Here is a 13,125-nt window from a genome sequence, read left to right as displayed (position 1 = left end):
CCGCACATGAGACAGGGGAGAGTGCCACTGGAGGTAATGGACTTTCCCAGTACCGCTCGCCCCCGCTGGGCTGGGAGCCAGGTGTCGGAAAGGTGGCAGACAACAGTGGCACACGCCATCCTCGCTTGGCCCACAGGTGTGCATCGGCCCAGGGGAGTTTCTGGGAGGCTGTAAATAGTGCAGTTCCCCTTCTGCTCAACTCGAAACCTTGAGTACGGGGGGGGGGAAAGAATTGGTCAATTGGCTCTGCTGGTACAAAAGCTATTTTTAATGTTATTAAAATCTGTGCCTTCTATAAACTTCTAAAATCCCCAGAGCTCCTGTTATAAAGATTTGTGCCACGAGCACACTCACGGCAGGGCGCAGCCAGAGCCAGGGGACGCCTGGCACTCCTCTTTGGGATCCGGGGAAGCACAAGGCAGCCCAGAGAGCAGTGGCACCAGGGGGCTGCCCCCAAAAAGGGGAATGTGGGGGGCACCGTGGCTGGGGGGTGCTTGTGGCCGGAGCAGCAGCTGGTGCAAGGTCTCACCCACCTGCACCAGGCTGTGTGAGAGGAGGTGGAGGTGGGAGACGGTGTCACTGGCGAGGCTTTCCAGCAGCGCCTGCTGCTGTCGCGACGTCTGCAGAATCTGCACCAGCAGCTGCTGCACACTCTGCAGCAGGCCTGCCACGCCACAGCCTGCAGTGAGAGGGGGGTCAGAGGCAGCACACCCTCACTGTGCGTCCACAGGGATCTGTGGGCAGGACCCACCTTGCAGGCTGGCATCTGGCACATCCTCACCCGCTGCTGGCTGCTCACTGGGTCTGGGGGAGCCCGGGGCTGCAGTGGGCACTGGCAGCGCACTGTTTCCTCCTCCCGTCCCTGGGGTTGTCTCAATGGGGAAACCTGCACCGGGGTTCAGCATGGAGGGCACAGTAGGACTGTGGGGCCACTGAGTCCCCTACACAGCCCCAGCTGCCAGGGCTCAGATCCCTGCTCTAGTTGAGCACAGAGCAGAGGGCACAGGCTCTTACCTGCCTTCTGCTCAGCGCTTTCCTGTTTGTGGGCAGTATGGCAGCCTGCAGAGAGCAGATGCAAAGCATCACCAAGGGATGTTTCTCTCTCCAGGATGCATGACCTCAGTGGCCAGGGCACAGTACTCACCCAGGAGGGGAAGGAAAGGGATGCAGTGAGTGGTGTCTGCAATAAGAACTGCATCAGAGCCTGCTGGCAGGGATGAGAGGGGGAACCAGGGCAGGGAAAGCCTTACGTGGGACGGCTGTGGGGTCAGTCACTGCTCCAGTGATGTGTTCCCCGTGGGCTGCAGAGAGAGAGCAGAGAGGAGACGCAGGGTCTATTGGGACCTGCAGGGAACAGCACCAGCCTGGAATCTGCCCTGCTGCACGGCCAGCCCAGTGTGCCCTAGCCACAGCTCCCCAGCACCCTGTGGGGCCTCAAAGTGTCTCATGAGCTAGAAACAAAAGCAGGAGTCACTCACCCACCGCTGCAATGCAGCCACCTCTGGGCTAGAAGGCAGCAGCTGCGCAGCGGTGCACAGCCATGCTACACAACAGATTAGGACTGGAATTGAAGGAGAATCCCACATCCACTTGAAACTGCAGGGGGAATTTAGGGAGACAATGTAATTACCCAGCGTGGATGCTGGCTGGGGTGCAGGAGTTCACTCCTGTCTGTTATCGGGGGCCTGGGGACAAAGCAGCCAGGGCTCCTGTTCGCCAGAAGCTGTTTCACCCTGATGGCTGCTGGCATGGGGAACAGCAGCTGCTGCCTCCACCTGCTCGCACAAACTCCTCCTGCCCCACATCCTCGGTGCATCCCTACCGACAGGTCCCTCCTGGGGAAACCCCTAAGCCCCCTGTTCCCATCATGCTGGCATGGGCATAGGCTGGAGCCATGGCCGTGCAGCCTGGTGTGGTGGGGTAGAGTGGTACTTACAGCTTTCTGGCTCATCCTTCACGCGCCACAGCAGTGGAGACAGCAGCGTGCCCTGGGAACCTGCAGAGAAGAGCTTCAGCAAACAGGAAAATCGAGGGTTCCCACAGCCCCACAGCCCCACTCTAGCTACCTGGTGATACCAGCGAAGATGGAGAGCAGGTGGCAGGGACCGATCTGCGCCTCCTGGGGGGCAGCTTCCCCAGGTCTGAAAGAAGAGAAAAAGCTCCAGCACTACCCTGGCCTCGCACCCATCCACCCCACAGTCCTGGCACCCACCCAGCAGCCGCCGCTCGCGGAAGACTGGTCGCCCGGCAGCCTTCCAGATGCTCTTCATGGCTCGGTAGTGTGGAGGCAGGCGGGGAGAGTGGAGTCCGGCTCTGCGTCGCGTCTCCCGCTCCGAGTGGAAAGCTTGCTTAAGTGCCTTCCACTTGGAGCGGCACTGGGCCACGCTACGGCTGTATCCGGCCGCCGCCAGCCCGCGGGAGATCTGCTGCCACAGAGCCTCGTTGGGCCGAGAGGTGGAGGCCATCAGTAGGGCGGCCTCCCCCGAGCCCCCCACCAGCGCCAGCAGGCTGCCGACCTCCGCCTGCGTCCAGGCTCGACCCCGGGGCATGGCGCGGGGGGAGACCCCGGGCAGCGGGGGCTGCACCGCGAGCCACGCTGGGGATGGGACCCACTGGGGACCGCGCACCGGGAATGGCGGCGGAAGCCGCACCGGGAGCCGCACCTGGGTCCACCGGGAGCCACACTGGGAATTGCACCGGGAGCTGCCGGGAGCCGCCGGGAGCAGCAAGGAGCATGTGCAGCCCCGGGAGGAGCCGCTGGGAAACGTAGTCCTGGCGCGGTGGGGCGCGCGCATCCCTCGAGCTTCCATCCCCCACTGGTCCCCGCGCCGGCAGGGATCGGGGCTCCGGGGCGGAACCGGCAAAACCATAATCCTAACCCTCACCCTAACCGTCAAACAGGGCCTCAGCGGCTTCATCCAGCCCCGACCGTGCTGGGGAGCTCACCCCCAGGGCACTGCGGGGATGACCGTCGGGGCAGCTCTCAAGATGTGGGGGAGGGGAAGTAGCGCCCCAACCCCCGGCTTTCCAGGGTTGAGATGCAGCTGCAGCCCCATGCAAAAGAGGTGGCAGAAACCACCTCTGCGCACGCCCCCTCCGCCCTGCTGCTGGGGACAGAGCCTCGTGTCCTGCTCCCAGAGGTTCTCCTCGCTGTTCCCAGTGCAGGCAGAGCAGCCTTGAGAATATTTCACATCCCCAGCCCTCGCAGTCGGCACCGTGGGCGCAGAGTTCCCTTGTGCCAGGGTGCCAGCCTGCACCCCCCAGGGCTGTCACCCAGCTGGTGTCTTCGGGGACCTCACCAGGAAGTGACACTTTCCATTTCGTGTCACACTCGGCTGCCAAAGAGGGAGGCTGGGGAAGGGGGTTGCTGCTCCCTCCATAGTCGTGGAGCGCAGAGTGAGAGAAAGAGGGAGAAGGGATGGAAGAGGGTGTCATGTACGCTGAGCTGCGCCTGCCCCCTGCACCAGGTAAGGGCACACTGTTCCTCATCCTGCTTTCCAGCAGCAGCATCCTCGCCCCTCCCTGCTGCTACCCCCTCCTGCAGACCCTCTTGCCCCATGCCCACACTGCAGACTGCCTGCTCTCGGAGTGGGGTGGCCGCACACTGCAGCCCAGCTGTGTGGCATAGTGCATGTAGGCACCCGCTCCGCTGCCTTCCCTGTGCCACATCTTCATTTCATGTCAACACTCTGTTGTTCTTTGGGGACAGAGCCTGGGGGAGCCCCCTGCCTGCAGTGCACAGATATTGGGGTGTGGTGGTGGGGTTCCCCATCGCTGCCACTCAGCCCCAAGTGTCATTTCCTCTTTCAGCCCCTGTGCAGACGGCACGGATGCCCTGGCACTGGGCAGCCCTCAGCCTGGGAGCCCTGTCCCTGCTGCTCCTGCTGGCACAGATCATCCTTGTCGGATTGAGCTTCCACTGTGAGTGCCCCCATGTCCCCATGTTGGAGTTGTGGTTGGAACCATGGTTCTGTGTGCACCCCCTATTTGCTCTGTGTGTCATCCTGCCTGAGGCAGAGGGAGCTGCAGGTTTGTGGGCTTTGGGACAAAATGAAAAAGTGATGGGTGACAGGTAAACCACCTTCATCTGCTGGAGATACAGGCAGGAGGGTATGGCAAAAGTGTGGGCTTGGGGATGACAGCAGGACATTCTGCTCCATCACCTGGTGGTGGTGTGAAGATGGGATGTGATGCTGAAACCAAAAGGCAGAAACACTTTCTCCAAAAGCCAGCTGTGTGATGAACTCCCAGCAGTGGTGGTGTTGGCCAGCTTGGAAGGCACATCACCAAAAACTGGGCATGTTACTGTGCTCCTCTTTTCAGATTTAGCCCGACAGGCGAGCTGCTGCCGTGGTCCCCAGTGCATGGAGGACCTCACCTCTGGGCTACAGGCTTTGCAAGGTAGGAGAAGGACGAGTGTGGTGTCCTCTCTGCAGGGTTGGTGACACCCTAGCTGTCCCCTGCCACTTCAGTGCCAGCCCCTACAGGCTGTGTTTGTGCACAGGGAGCTGCCAGTTCTGCCCAGCTGGCTGGCTGTGGCATGCAGGGCACTGCTACTACTTCTCCTCAGCGAAAAGGAGCTGGGAGCAGAGCAAGGAGGACTGCTGCTCCAGGGGAGCACAGCTGGTCACCATCCAAGCCAACAGCACACTGGTGAGTACCCCTACCCTGGCTGTTCCAACCTCACCATGGCCATTGGGTGACATCAGTGTCTGTCTGGTGGTCTTCCAGCACTGTCTCTGCCCATACACCTAAAATCCAGCTGGAATCTGGATGCTGTGCCAGAGCCAAGTGGCTGTGGCTGAGTGTCCCTGTGGAGCTCATACCTGTCTCCTGTGCAGGCTTTCCTGACACATGTGTCCCATATGGATGTCTTCCATGTGGGGCTGAAGCGGAGCTCTTCCAGGTTTGAATGGAAGTGGCTGGATGGCACCGTGCTGAAGGGGTGAGTGCTGCAGAAGGTCAGGGATGTGATGGGGAGACAGCCAGCCCACAGGCGGGGACGTGCTCCCTGGCTCTGCCCCCTGCCTCCCACTCTTCCCACCTCACCCCACTCTCTCCACACAGGCTCTTCCCAATCCAGCGCTCCACCAGCTCCTTCCTGGCCTGTGGCAGGGTGTCAGGATCAGGGCTGTCCGGTGGCCACTGTGGGGAAGCCCTCGGCTGGGTCTGTGAGAAAAGTGCGGTCACCCTGCAGTGGCTGCAGTCCTCACCGCCTGCTTTCCTCTGGGGAAACACCACCTACACCTGCGCGGGGCCATGGTGACCATGGGGACACCCAGCACCCAGCACCTACCCCTGCCTGCCAAGTGCCCAGTGCACTGCCTCTGTACTCTTCATCCCTCCCCTTTGTTTGTTGCACATTGCTAATAAACTCTGACACTCACACTGTGGCTGGGTTTGGGGTTTAGCATTGGGGTTCAGATCAGCATCGGTCCAAGTGTCCCCACAGCCTGGTAGCACATGGAGCAGCTCCTGTGTGGGCTGGGGCAAATGCTCTGGTGTCTATCCTCTGCATGTGGGAGCAGACCAGCAGTTCAGCAAGGACATTCCTGGGCGCCCCCCACACTGACTGCTACCTGAACATGGAATGGATGATGGGATGGGGAAGAGGACATGGGGGGAAGCTTGGTCACTCTGTGGCCAGAGCTCTGGGGCTCCTGGTGCTGCACAATGAAGGCCAGGTTGGTGGTGTGGTTTAACTCCACAGGCAGCTCAGCACCTCACAGTGCTTTGCTCACTCCCACCCTCTGAGTGGGAAAAGAGTCTGTAAGGTCCCTTCCAACCTGAGCCATTCTCCACTCTATGATGCTATGATGTGATGCTGAACAAGGCAGAGAGTGCTGTGCAGGAAAGAGTGGTGCTTTTGCCCTCTGCGCAAGACCCACGTCAGAAAGGAAATCACATTTTGCAAATCAGTCAGTTACTTCTGCTTTCCCATAATTCAAGAACTTTCCCCACCCCATACCTGATTGTAAGTTATCATGTGACTGCAGTGAGTAGAAAACAGAGTTGCTGACCTGTTCCTGCCTGGGGCAGCCCGCCAGCCCCATGGCCCAGAGCGTGCTCTACGCTGACCTGAGATTTGCCAAGGGGCCAGGGGGCCACGGCACAGCCAGCCAGCTGCTGGAGGCAGGTGAGAGCGATGGGACCCTCACACCTCCCCACGCAGCCAACGTCGTCACCCCATCACTGCCCGACCTTCCTCCCACAGCCAGCTCAGACGACACAGACAGCCCCTATGAAAATGTTATACCAGGATCAGCACCCACGGGGACAGCAGGGGAAGGGACCCAGCACAGCCCAAGTAAGTGCCCGGAGGGGGACAAGGGTGGGGATAGGGATGGGGACGGGGGGCCTCACTGCCCCCCAGGAACGTGGGTGACTCATGGCTGTTGATGTGTCTTGCAGGGCAGTGGTCCTGGAGGCGCTGTGTCCCCGCGGGGCTGCTGGCAGCCAGCCTGCTGCTGTTGGTGGCCCTGGTGGCCGTGGGGACCTGCTGTGAGTGGGGATGGCATGGCTGGGGAGAGGAGTGGTGAGGCGGGGTGGGGGTCAGAAGGAGCTCAGGGCTAGGGGCTGGGGGCCGGGGATGGTGCTGCCTCTCACTTGTCTGCCCCATGCTGCCTGCGCTGCGTGTGCTGCCTGCATCTTCCAGCGCTGCCTGTGCCTGCACTGCCTGTGCCACCTGCGCTGTCTGCATTGCCTGTGCTGCATGTGCTGCCTGCATCAGCCGCCCATGGATTACCATTGCTTCCCATTGCTTCCCACAGTCAATTCCCATTGACTTTGCCTTCCCATAGACTTCTCTTTGTTTCCCATTGCCTTCCATTACCTTCCCATTATGTTTAACTGATTTTCATTGCTTCCCATTGCTTGCAGTTCCATTCCAAATCAGTACCCTCTATCTTATATTTCTCTTCTGTTTCCTTCCCATTGTCTCCCATTGGTTCCCATTGACTCCCATTGCTTCCCATTCCCTTCCCATGACTTCCTGTTGCCTCCCATTGATCCACTTTGACTCTCATTGTTTTCCCATTATCTAATGCTTGCCATTGCATTCCCATTACCTTCTATTGCCTTCCATTAATTCCCACTGACTCCCACTGCCTTCCCATTAACTTCCCAGTTATTTCCGAGTCCCTTGTTTCCTATTGCTTGCCATTCCCTTCCACTTCACTTCCCATCACCTCTCATTGCCTTCTAGTATTCTCCACAGTGCCTTATATTAAACTCTGTTGGCTTCTCCTTTCCTTTCATTGTTTCTTATTGATTCCCATCGCATTTTCATTGGCTTCTTATTGCCTCCCACTGCCTCCCATTGATTCCCATTGAATCCCAGTGCATTCCCACTGACATCCTGCTCTTTCCTACACCCTTCCTTTTGTTGACCATTGATTTCTACTGCCACTCATTGCGTTCTAATTGACTTTCCATTGCCTCCCATCGCTTTCCCATAACATCCCATCATATCCCATTACTGTCCAACTAACTTCCCATTGCATCCCCTCCCCTTCACTCCCCTGGGGCTGCCATGCCTGACTCACACGTGGCCATGACACATGCCCCCTACTCAGGCTGCCCCATCCCCATGCCCCAGCTCATGCTGCCCTGTCCACAGACTGGCAGGTGACCCGCCAGCTGCAGAACATATCCCTGGAGCAGGCGGCCGAGCGCAGCCACTTCTCACAGGAGGCACAGGTGTGGGAGCAGAGCCTGGAGCAGGCACAGCAGGAGCTGGCACAGGTGCAGGAGGAGCTCCAGCAAGCATGGCAGGAGGGCAACAGCAGCCAGCAGGAGCTGGCAAGGAGGGAGGCCGAGCTGGTGCGTGTCTCGGGAGTCCTGGATGCGACCCAGAAGGAGCTGCAGGATGTGCAGGAGAAGCTCAGTGCCAGTGAGCAGGCAGCAAGCAGCCTGCGTGTCTGCCTGAATGCCGGTAGGGGCACGGTGCAGCGGGGACGGGGTGGTGCCTGGGGGATGCGGGGCCCATGTCTGCAGACGGCCAGCATCTGAACCGTGCCGCTGTCCTCAGACTGCTGCCCCTCGGGCTGGCTGCTCTACCATGGCAAGTGCCTCTTCATCTCGGCACTGAAGAAGAGCTGGTGGGACGGCCATTGGGATTGTGTGGGGAAATCCTCCCAGCTGCTGGTCCAAGGCGGATGGGAGTCGTGGATGCTGCCGGTAGGTATGGGGGCTGCGGCTCCCCAGCAGGGTGCCCCCACTGCCTGCTGCCACCGCCCTGGTGCATGGCCCACTGGGAGCACAGCTGGTCCCAGTGCTCCTGGCCACCGGGTGTGGGGCAGGCACTTGACAGCTTCTTTCCCCACAGCATTTTCTGCAAGCAGATGGTGCCAAGTACTGGGTTGGAGGAAGATATCAATGGTATTCAGATCTTCAGTGGCTGGATAAGAAGCTGTATGTCCAGTAAGTAGATCCAAGTTGGCCATCTACACCTGCCAACATGGCCAGCCAGGGGTAGATGCACTACCCCCTCCCTGGGTGCCTGTCCCTGCCCATGGAAAGATGTTCAGGTGGGGACAACTCTGGTTCTTCTGCTTTGCTGGAAGGGCCTGGTGACTGGCAGTGGGCTGGGGACATCCTCATGTTTGTCACCCTGTCACCTCCCACCTGCTCCTTCCATTCTAGGGGAGAGAGGTTTGCCTACTGTGCTGCAACAGCCAGCGGGAGGATAGAGAGGAAAAGCTGCAGTGATGAGTATGCATGGATCTGTGAGCAACCTCCGAAGATAAGCAGCGTATCAGAGAGCCTCTTTCCTTTGCTGGTCAAAGGGTGATAGTAGAACTCCCTCTCCACTGCAGGACTTGGAGAAAGAAGCTGGGGATAGAAAAGAAAGACAGCCTTCCCCTTGTGCATGGCTCCATGCTTGTCCCCTGCCATGCTCCAGGGAAGTAGATGGGAAAAGAGAGAGCTGGTGTTTTAAACCTTGCCTTTCTGTGTCTCACACTCATGCCCATGCTTGATACTTGGCAATAAACTCAGGGCCTTCAGCAGTTAATTCAAGCTCTTCACAACCTAACATTCTGTCAAGGGAAGGTTGGTTTGTTCCTAGATAAGCATCTGGAGCCTCAGAGCAGAGTCTCAACATCACACAAGCCTTGAGGAGTTACATTGTACCCTGGTAGAGTTGATAGGTGCCTAACAAGGTAAAAGTGCTGATTAGAAACTTAGTCAACACCCGTGTTTTTTGAAAATAAGTTCCTGGCCATATACGGGACCTGGCTTGTGTAACACATGAGTTTCTGCCTGGGTAACACCTCCTTGTGGTACCTCACAACCACCAAAAACTTCCTTGCAAGAACCCCATATTAACACAGCACATGCGTACTCAGCTTTCCAACCTTCCTTTGGGTTGGCAAGTTTCATTCCTGGATCTTGATGGCATGCTCATAGTGCCCTCTGGTCATGGCTCTCAGCCACCCCATACTGAGCCCTGCTCACATCCTCTGCACAGCCACCACCTCTTACACTTTTTGAAGATGGCTATGATGGTCCCACTGATGTTCCTAACCTGTCTGCCTTGGGAAGTGCTTTGGCTTTACAGCTGCCCCATCGCTGACTGCTGATGTTGTCGTTAGAATCTTTTCTCCCTGGAGTCAGGGTTCTCCCCTGTGTTCCCAAGCTTTCACCACCTACCCCATGGTTTTCAGGATCCTCACTGCACCTCCATTTCCTTCCATGGCCTCAGAGCTCCTTCCTTTCCCCTTATGGTCTCAGGGCTCCCCACTGCACCCTCATTTCCTCTCAGGACTTCCAGTCTGTTTCTCATGCTGATAGCACTGCTGCTCACACCTTCCTCAGGTAGAACCACAGAATCATAGAATCATTAAGGTTGGAAAAGATCTCTGAGGTCATCCAGTCCACCCCAAGCCACCCCCACTCACCACGTCCCTCAGTGCCCCCATCTCCACGGTTCTTGGACACCTCCAGGGACAGTGACTCCACCACCTCCCTGGGCAGCCTGTGCCAGTGCATCACCACTCTTTCAGAGAAGAAATTTTTTCTCATATCCAACCTGAATACCCCCATGAATCCAACATGGTATCACCATGAAAGACTGGCCATGGTACATGCATGCATGTAAGAAAGGGGAATGAGGTCTATTTTTCATAAGTCTTCCTTTAAAACACAGGCAACTTCTCTGGACCATTTTCTCAGTTCTTTGCCACACGTTGGAAGCAATGCATGCACAGCGTGGGGATAATTCTGCAGGCCTGTGATGTGGAGGGGCTGGCAGCAGGGTCAGTCCTTGGTCAGGAGAGGAGTGAGGCTCTCGGACACTCTGCTCAGAGCTGGGGGCTGCTCACAGATCCATGGGTAAGGCTTCTTGCATGGAAAGCTCTGCATTTTCCCAGCCACTAACAGTGCACAGTCTCCACTGTAATCATACCTAGGAGACAGGACACATGTCAGAGAAACAGGGACAGCATCCACTTTCTGAGCCCACCCTTGAGTTCCTGCACTGAGGACCCAATGAAGGGAGAAGAGTCCCCTTCCTGACAGTGGTGTTCTGTGACCAAGTCCTTCCTGGTAAGGAGTGGATGAGCGTATGGAAGGCACCACACTGTGCACTGTGATGTGATGCTGAGGCTGAGCATCCCCACCTGAGGAGCATGGTGCTGTGCCCCATGAGTAGGCTCTGACTAAGGCTCTTCGAAGCACCGCTCTAAGGAGAATCTCGTGAGTTGAAAAGGCACCTCGGGGGTATAGGAAATGGGGGAAGCTGCAGTTCCAATGCTTGGGTCAAGAACTGCTAGATTTACATGTGAAACAGCTTACAGACTTATGCACTAACCACTTCGAGCTGTAAGGGTCTTCTCTCCTTATCCAGTACTTGGCACCATCTGCTTGCAGAAAATGCTGTGGGGAAAGAAGCTGTCAAGTGCCTGCCCCACACCCGGTGGCCAGGAGCACTGGGACCAGCTGTGCTCCCAGTGGGCCATGCACCAGGGCGGTGGCAGCAGGCAGTGGGGGCACCCTGCTGGGGAGCCGCAGCCCCCATACCTACCGGCAGCATCCACGACTCCCATCCGCCTTGGACCAGCAGCTGGGAGGATTTCCCCACACAATCCCAATGGCCGTCCCACCAGCTCTTCTTCAGTGCCGAGATGAAGAGGCACTTGCCATGGTAGAGCAGCCAGCCCGAGGGGCAGCAGTCTGAGGACAGCGGCACGGTTCAGATGCTGGCCGTCTGCAGACATGGGCCCCGCATCCCCCAGGCACCACCCCGTCCCCGCTGCACCGTGCCCCTACCGGCATTCAGGCAGACACGCAGGCTGCTTGCTGCCTGCTCACTGGCACTGAGCTTCTCCTGCACATCCTGCAGCTCCTTCTGGGTCGCATCCAGGACTCCCGAGACACGCACCAGCTCGGCCTCCCTCCTTGCCAGCTCCTGCTGGCTGCTGTTGCCCTCCTGCCATGCTTGCTGGAGCTCCTCCTGCACCTGTGCCAGCTCCTGCTGTGCCTGCTCCAGGCTCTGCTCCCACACCTGTGCCTCCTGTGAGAAGTGGCTGCGCTCGGCCGCCTGCTCCAGGGATATGTTCTGCAGCTGGCGGGTCACCTGCCAGTCTGTGGACAGGGCAGCATGAGCTGGGGCATGGGGATGGGGCAGCCTGAGTAGGGGGCATGTGTCATGGCCACGTGTGAGTCAGGCATGGCAGCCCCAGGGGAGTGAAGGGGAGGGGATGCAATGGGAAGTTAGTTGGACAGTAATGGGATATGATGGGAATTGATGGGATTTAGTGGGAAGGTGGTAGGAGGCAGTGGGAAGTTAACAGGAAGACACGGGGATTCAGTGGGAATTAATAGGAGGCAATGGAAGGTAGTGGAAGGCAGTAGGAAACAAATGGAAATGAATGGGAAATAATGAGAATCGATAAAAGGCAAGGAGGAATCAAAGGAGGCAATGTAAGGCACTGGGATGAAAACTAGAAGGCAATGAGAGGTGATGGGAATTAATGGAAGGCAATGAGAAGATAATCGGAGGCACGTGAAAGGTAATTGCAACCAATGGAAGACAATGGAAATTAGTAGGAAGTAAGAGGAAGGAAAAGGGAGGCAAAAGGAGGCAGTAGGAGGCAATGGAAACGAATGGAATGCAATGGAAAGTGATGGGAGACAATGGGAAGGTGGTGAGAGGTATTGGGAAGCAATGGGAAGCAATGGTAATCCATGGGCGGCCGATGCAGGCAGCACATGCAGCACAGGCAATGCAGACAGCGCAGGTGGCACAGGCAGTGCAGGCACAGGCAGCGCTGGAAGATGCAGGCAGCACACGCAGCGCAGGCAGCATGGGGCAGACAAGTGAGAGGCAGCACCATCCCCGGCCCCCAGCCCCTAGCCCTGAGCTCCTTCTGACCCCCACCCCGCCTCACCACTCCTCTCCCCAGCCATGCCATCCCCACTCACAGCAGGTCCCCACGGCCACCAGGGCCACCAACAGCAGCAGGCTGGCTGCCAGCAGCCCCGCGGGGACACAGCGCCTCCAGGACCACTGCCCTGCAAGACACATCAACAGCCATGAGTCACCCACGTTCCTGGGGGGCAGTGAGGCCCCCCGTCCCCATCCCTATCCCCACCCTTGTCCCCCTCCGGGCACTTACTTGGGCTGTGCTGGGTCCCTTCCCCTGCTGTCCCCGTGGGTGCTGATCCTGGTATAACATTTTCATAGGGGCTGTCTGTGTCATCTGAGCTGGCTGTGGGAGGAAGGTCGGGCAGTGATGGGGTGACGACGTTGGCCGCGTGGGGAGGTGTGAGGGTCCCATGGCTCTCACCTGCCTCCAGCAGCTGGCTGGCTGTGCCGTGGCCCCCTGGCCCCTTGGCAAATCTCAGGTCAGCGTAGAGCACGCTCTGGGCCATGGGGCTCCCAGTGGTTCTGTCCTGTCCTGTCCACGCTGCAGCCACCTGTTGCAGGGTGCAAAGGAGAAGTGTGCTGGTGCTTGCAAAAGCAAAAGTTGGCACTGAGTGGTGGCGGAGGCAACAGAGATGCACAGCCGCAGGGACCGGCACCCTGTCATTGGCCCTGCAACACCAGAACATCCCCTCCCACACCCAAGAGCCGTCACGGTCCCCTGGATTCACCGTTTGGAGCTGAGCCATGGGGTGCAGCAG

The 13,125-nt window shown here is 58.3% G+C and overlaps 4 protein-coding genes across 6 annotated transcripts; 2 read left to right on the top strand and 2 right to left on the bottom strand.

Moving 5' to 3' along the window:
- Positions 246-3,018, bottom strand: LOC110389817. Of its 2 annotated transcripts, XM_021380783.1 has the most exons (9): positions 2,664-3,018; positions 2,213-2,423; positions 2,067-2,141; positions 1,937-1,996; positions 1,251-1,301; positions 1,145-1,180; positions 1,015-1,059; positions 752-886; positions 246-679 (listed from the first exon to the last, which is right to left on the bottom strand). In XM_021380783.1, the coding sequence occupies exons 1-9, from the start codon at positions 2,916-2,918 to the stop codon at positions 351-353; spliced, it is 1,197 nt and encodes a 398-aa protein (XP_021236458.1). In that variant the 5' UTR covers positions 2,919-3,018; the 3' UTR covers positions 246-350. The 2 variants fall into 2 exon arrangements, with proteins under 2 accessions (XP_021236458.1, XP_021236457.1); XM_021380782.1 differs by having other exon boundaries at positions 2,213-3,018.
- Positions 3,109-5,910, top strand: LOC110389820 (killer cell lectin-like receptor subfamily G member 1). Of its 2 annotated transcripts, none has more exons than XM_021380787.1 (6): positions 3,109-3,467; positions 3,811-3,921; positions 4,324-4,401; positions 4,571-4,653; positions 4,842-4,945; positions 5,068-5,910. In XM_021380787.1, the coding sequence occupies exons 1-6, from the start codon at positions 3,419-3,421 to the stop codon at positions 5,264-5,266; spliced, it is 624 nt and encodes a 207-aa protein (XP_021236462.1). In that variant the 5' UTR covers positions 3,109-3,418; the 3' UTR covers positions 5,267-5,910. The 2 variants fall into 2 exon arrangements, with proteins under 2 accessions (XP_021236462.1, XP_021236461.1); XM_021380786.1 differs by having other exon boundaries at positions 3,112-3,467; positions 4,505-4,653.
- LOC110389819 (B-cell differentiation antigen CD72-like) lies at positions 5,974-9,013 on the top strand. The gene is made up of 7 exons (XM_021380785.1): positions 5,974-6,136; positions 6,215-6,307; positions 6,412-6,501; positions 7,619-7,933; positions 8,030-8,178; positions 8,327-8,421; positions 8,644-9,013. Exons 1-7 carry the CDS (start codon positions 6,052-6,054, stop codon positions 8,789-8,791), a joined length of 975 nt encoding a protein of 324 aa, XP_021236460.1. The 5' UTR covers positions 5,974-6,051; the 3' UTR covers positions 8,792-9,013.
- LOC110389821 (B-cell differentiation antigen CD72-like) lies at positions 9,144-13,073 on the bottom strand. Its single transcript, XM_021380788.1, has 7 exons — positions 12,789-13,073; positions 12,618-12,710; positions 12,424-12,513; positions 11,269-11,583; positions 11,024-11,172; positions 10,811-10,875; positions 9,144-10,405 (listed from the first exon to the last, which is right to left on the bottom strand). Exons 1-7 carry the CDS (start codon positions 13,051-13,053, stop codon positions 10,258-10,260), a joined length of 1,125 nt encoding a protein of 374 aa, XP_021236463.1. The 5' UTR covers positions 13,054-13,073; the 3' UTR covers positions 9,144-10,257.

This window comes from Numida meleagris, chromosome Z, assembly GCF_002078875.1.
Source record: "Numida meleagris isolate 19003 breed g44 Domestic line chromosome Z, NumMel1.0, whole genome shotgun sequence".
Lineage (NCBI taxonomy): Eukaryota > Metazoa > Chordata > Aves > Galliformes > Numididae > Numida > Numida meleagris.
The sequence above is the reverse complement of the archived record's forward strand: the minus strand, read 5'-3'. Positions and strand labels throughout refer to the sequence as shown.

Bases quoted from the DNA above. Each gene is read 5' to 3' on its own strand.
- LOC110389819 (XM_021380785.1), top strand. From the start codon at position 6,052: ATGGCCCAGAGCGTGCTCTACGCTGACCTGAGATTTGCCAAGGGGCCA. The intron at 6,502-7,618 runs GTGAGTGGGGAT...CCCTGTCCACAG, and splicing joins GGTGGCCGTGGGGACCTGCT to ACTGGCAGGTGACCCGCCAG. The intron at 8,179-8,326 runs GTAGGTATGGGG...CTTTCCCCACAG, and splicing joins GGGAGTCGTGGATGCTGCCG to CATTTTCTGCAAGCAGATGG.
- LOC110389821 (XM_021380788.1), bottom strand. From the start codon at position 13,053: ATGTTCTGGTGTTGCAGGGCCAATGACAGGGTGCCGGTCCCTGCGGCT. The intron at 11,584-12,423 runs GTGAGTGGGGAT...CCCTGTCCACAG, and splicing joins GGTGGCCGTGGGGACCTGCT to ACTGGCAGGTGACCCGCCAG. The intron at 10,406-10,810 runs GTTAGTGCATAA...CCTGTCTCCTAG, and splicing joins GACCCTTACAGCTCGAAGTG to GTATGATTACAGTGGAGACT.
- LOC110389820 (XM_021380786.1), top strand. From the start codon at position 3,419: ATGGAAGAGGGTGTCATGTACGCTGAGCTGCGCCTGCCCCCTGCACCA. The intron at 4,654-4,841 runs GTGAGTACCCCT...TCTCCTGTGCAG, and splicing joins TCCAAGCCAACAGCACACTG to GCTTTCCTGACACATGTGTC. The intron at 4,946-5,067 runs GTGAGTGCTGCA...CTCTCCACACAG, and splicing joins GATGGCACCGTGCTGAAGGG to GCTCTTCCCAATCCAGCGCT.
- LOC110389817 (XM_021380782.1), bottom strand. From the start codon at position 2,918: ATGAAGCCGCTGAGGCCCTGTTTGACGGTTAGGGTGAGGGTTAGGATT. The intron at 1,181-1,250 runs GTAAGGCTTTCC...TTCTTATTGCAG, and splicing joins TGACCCCACAGCCGTCCCAC to ACACCACTCACTGCATCCCT. The intron at 1,060-1,144 runs GTGAGTACTGTG...TGCTCTCTGCAG, and splicing joins CCCTTTCCTTCCCCTCCTGG to GCTGCCATACTGCCCACAAA.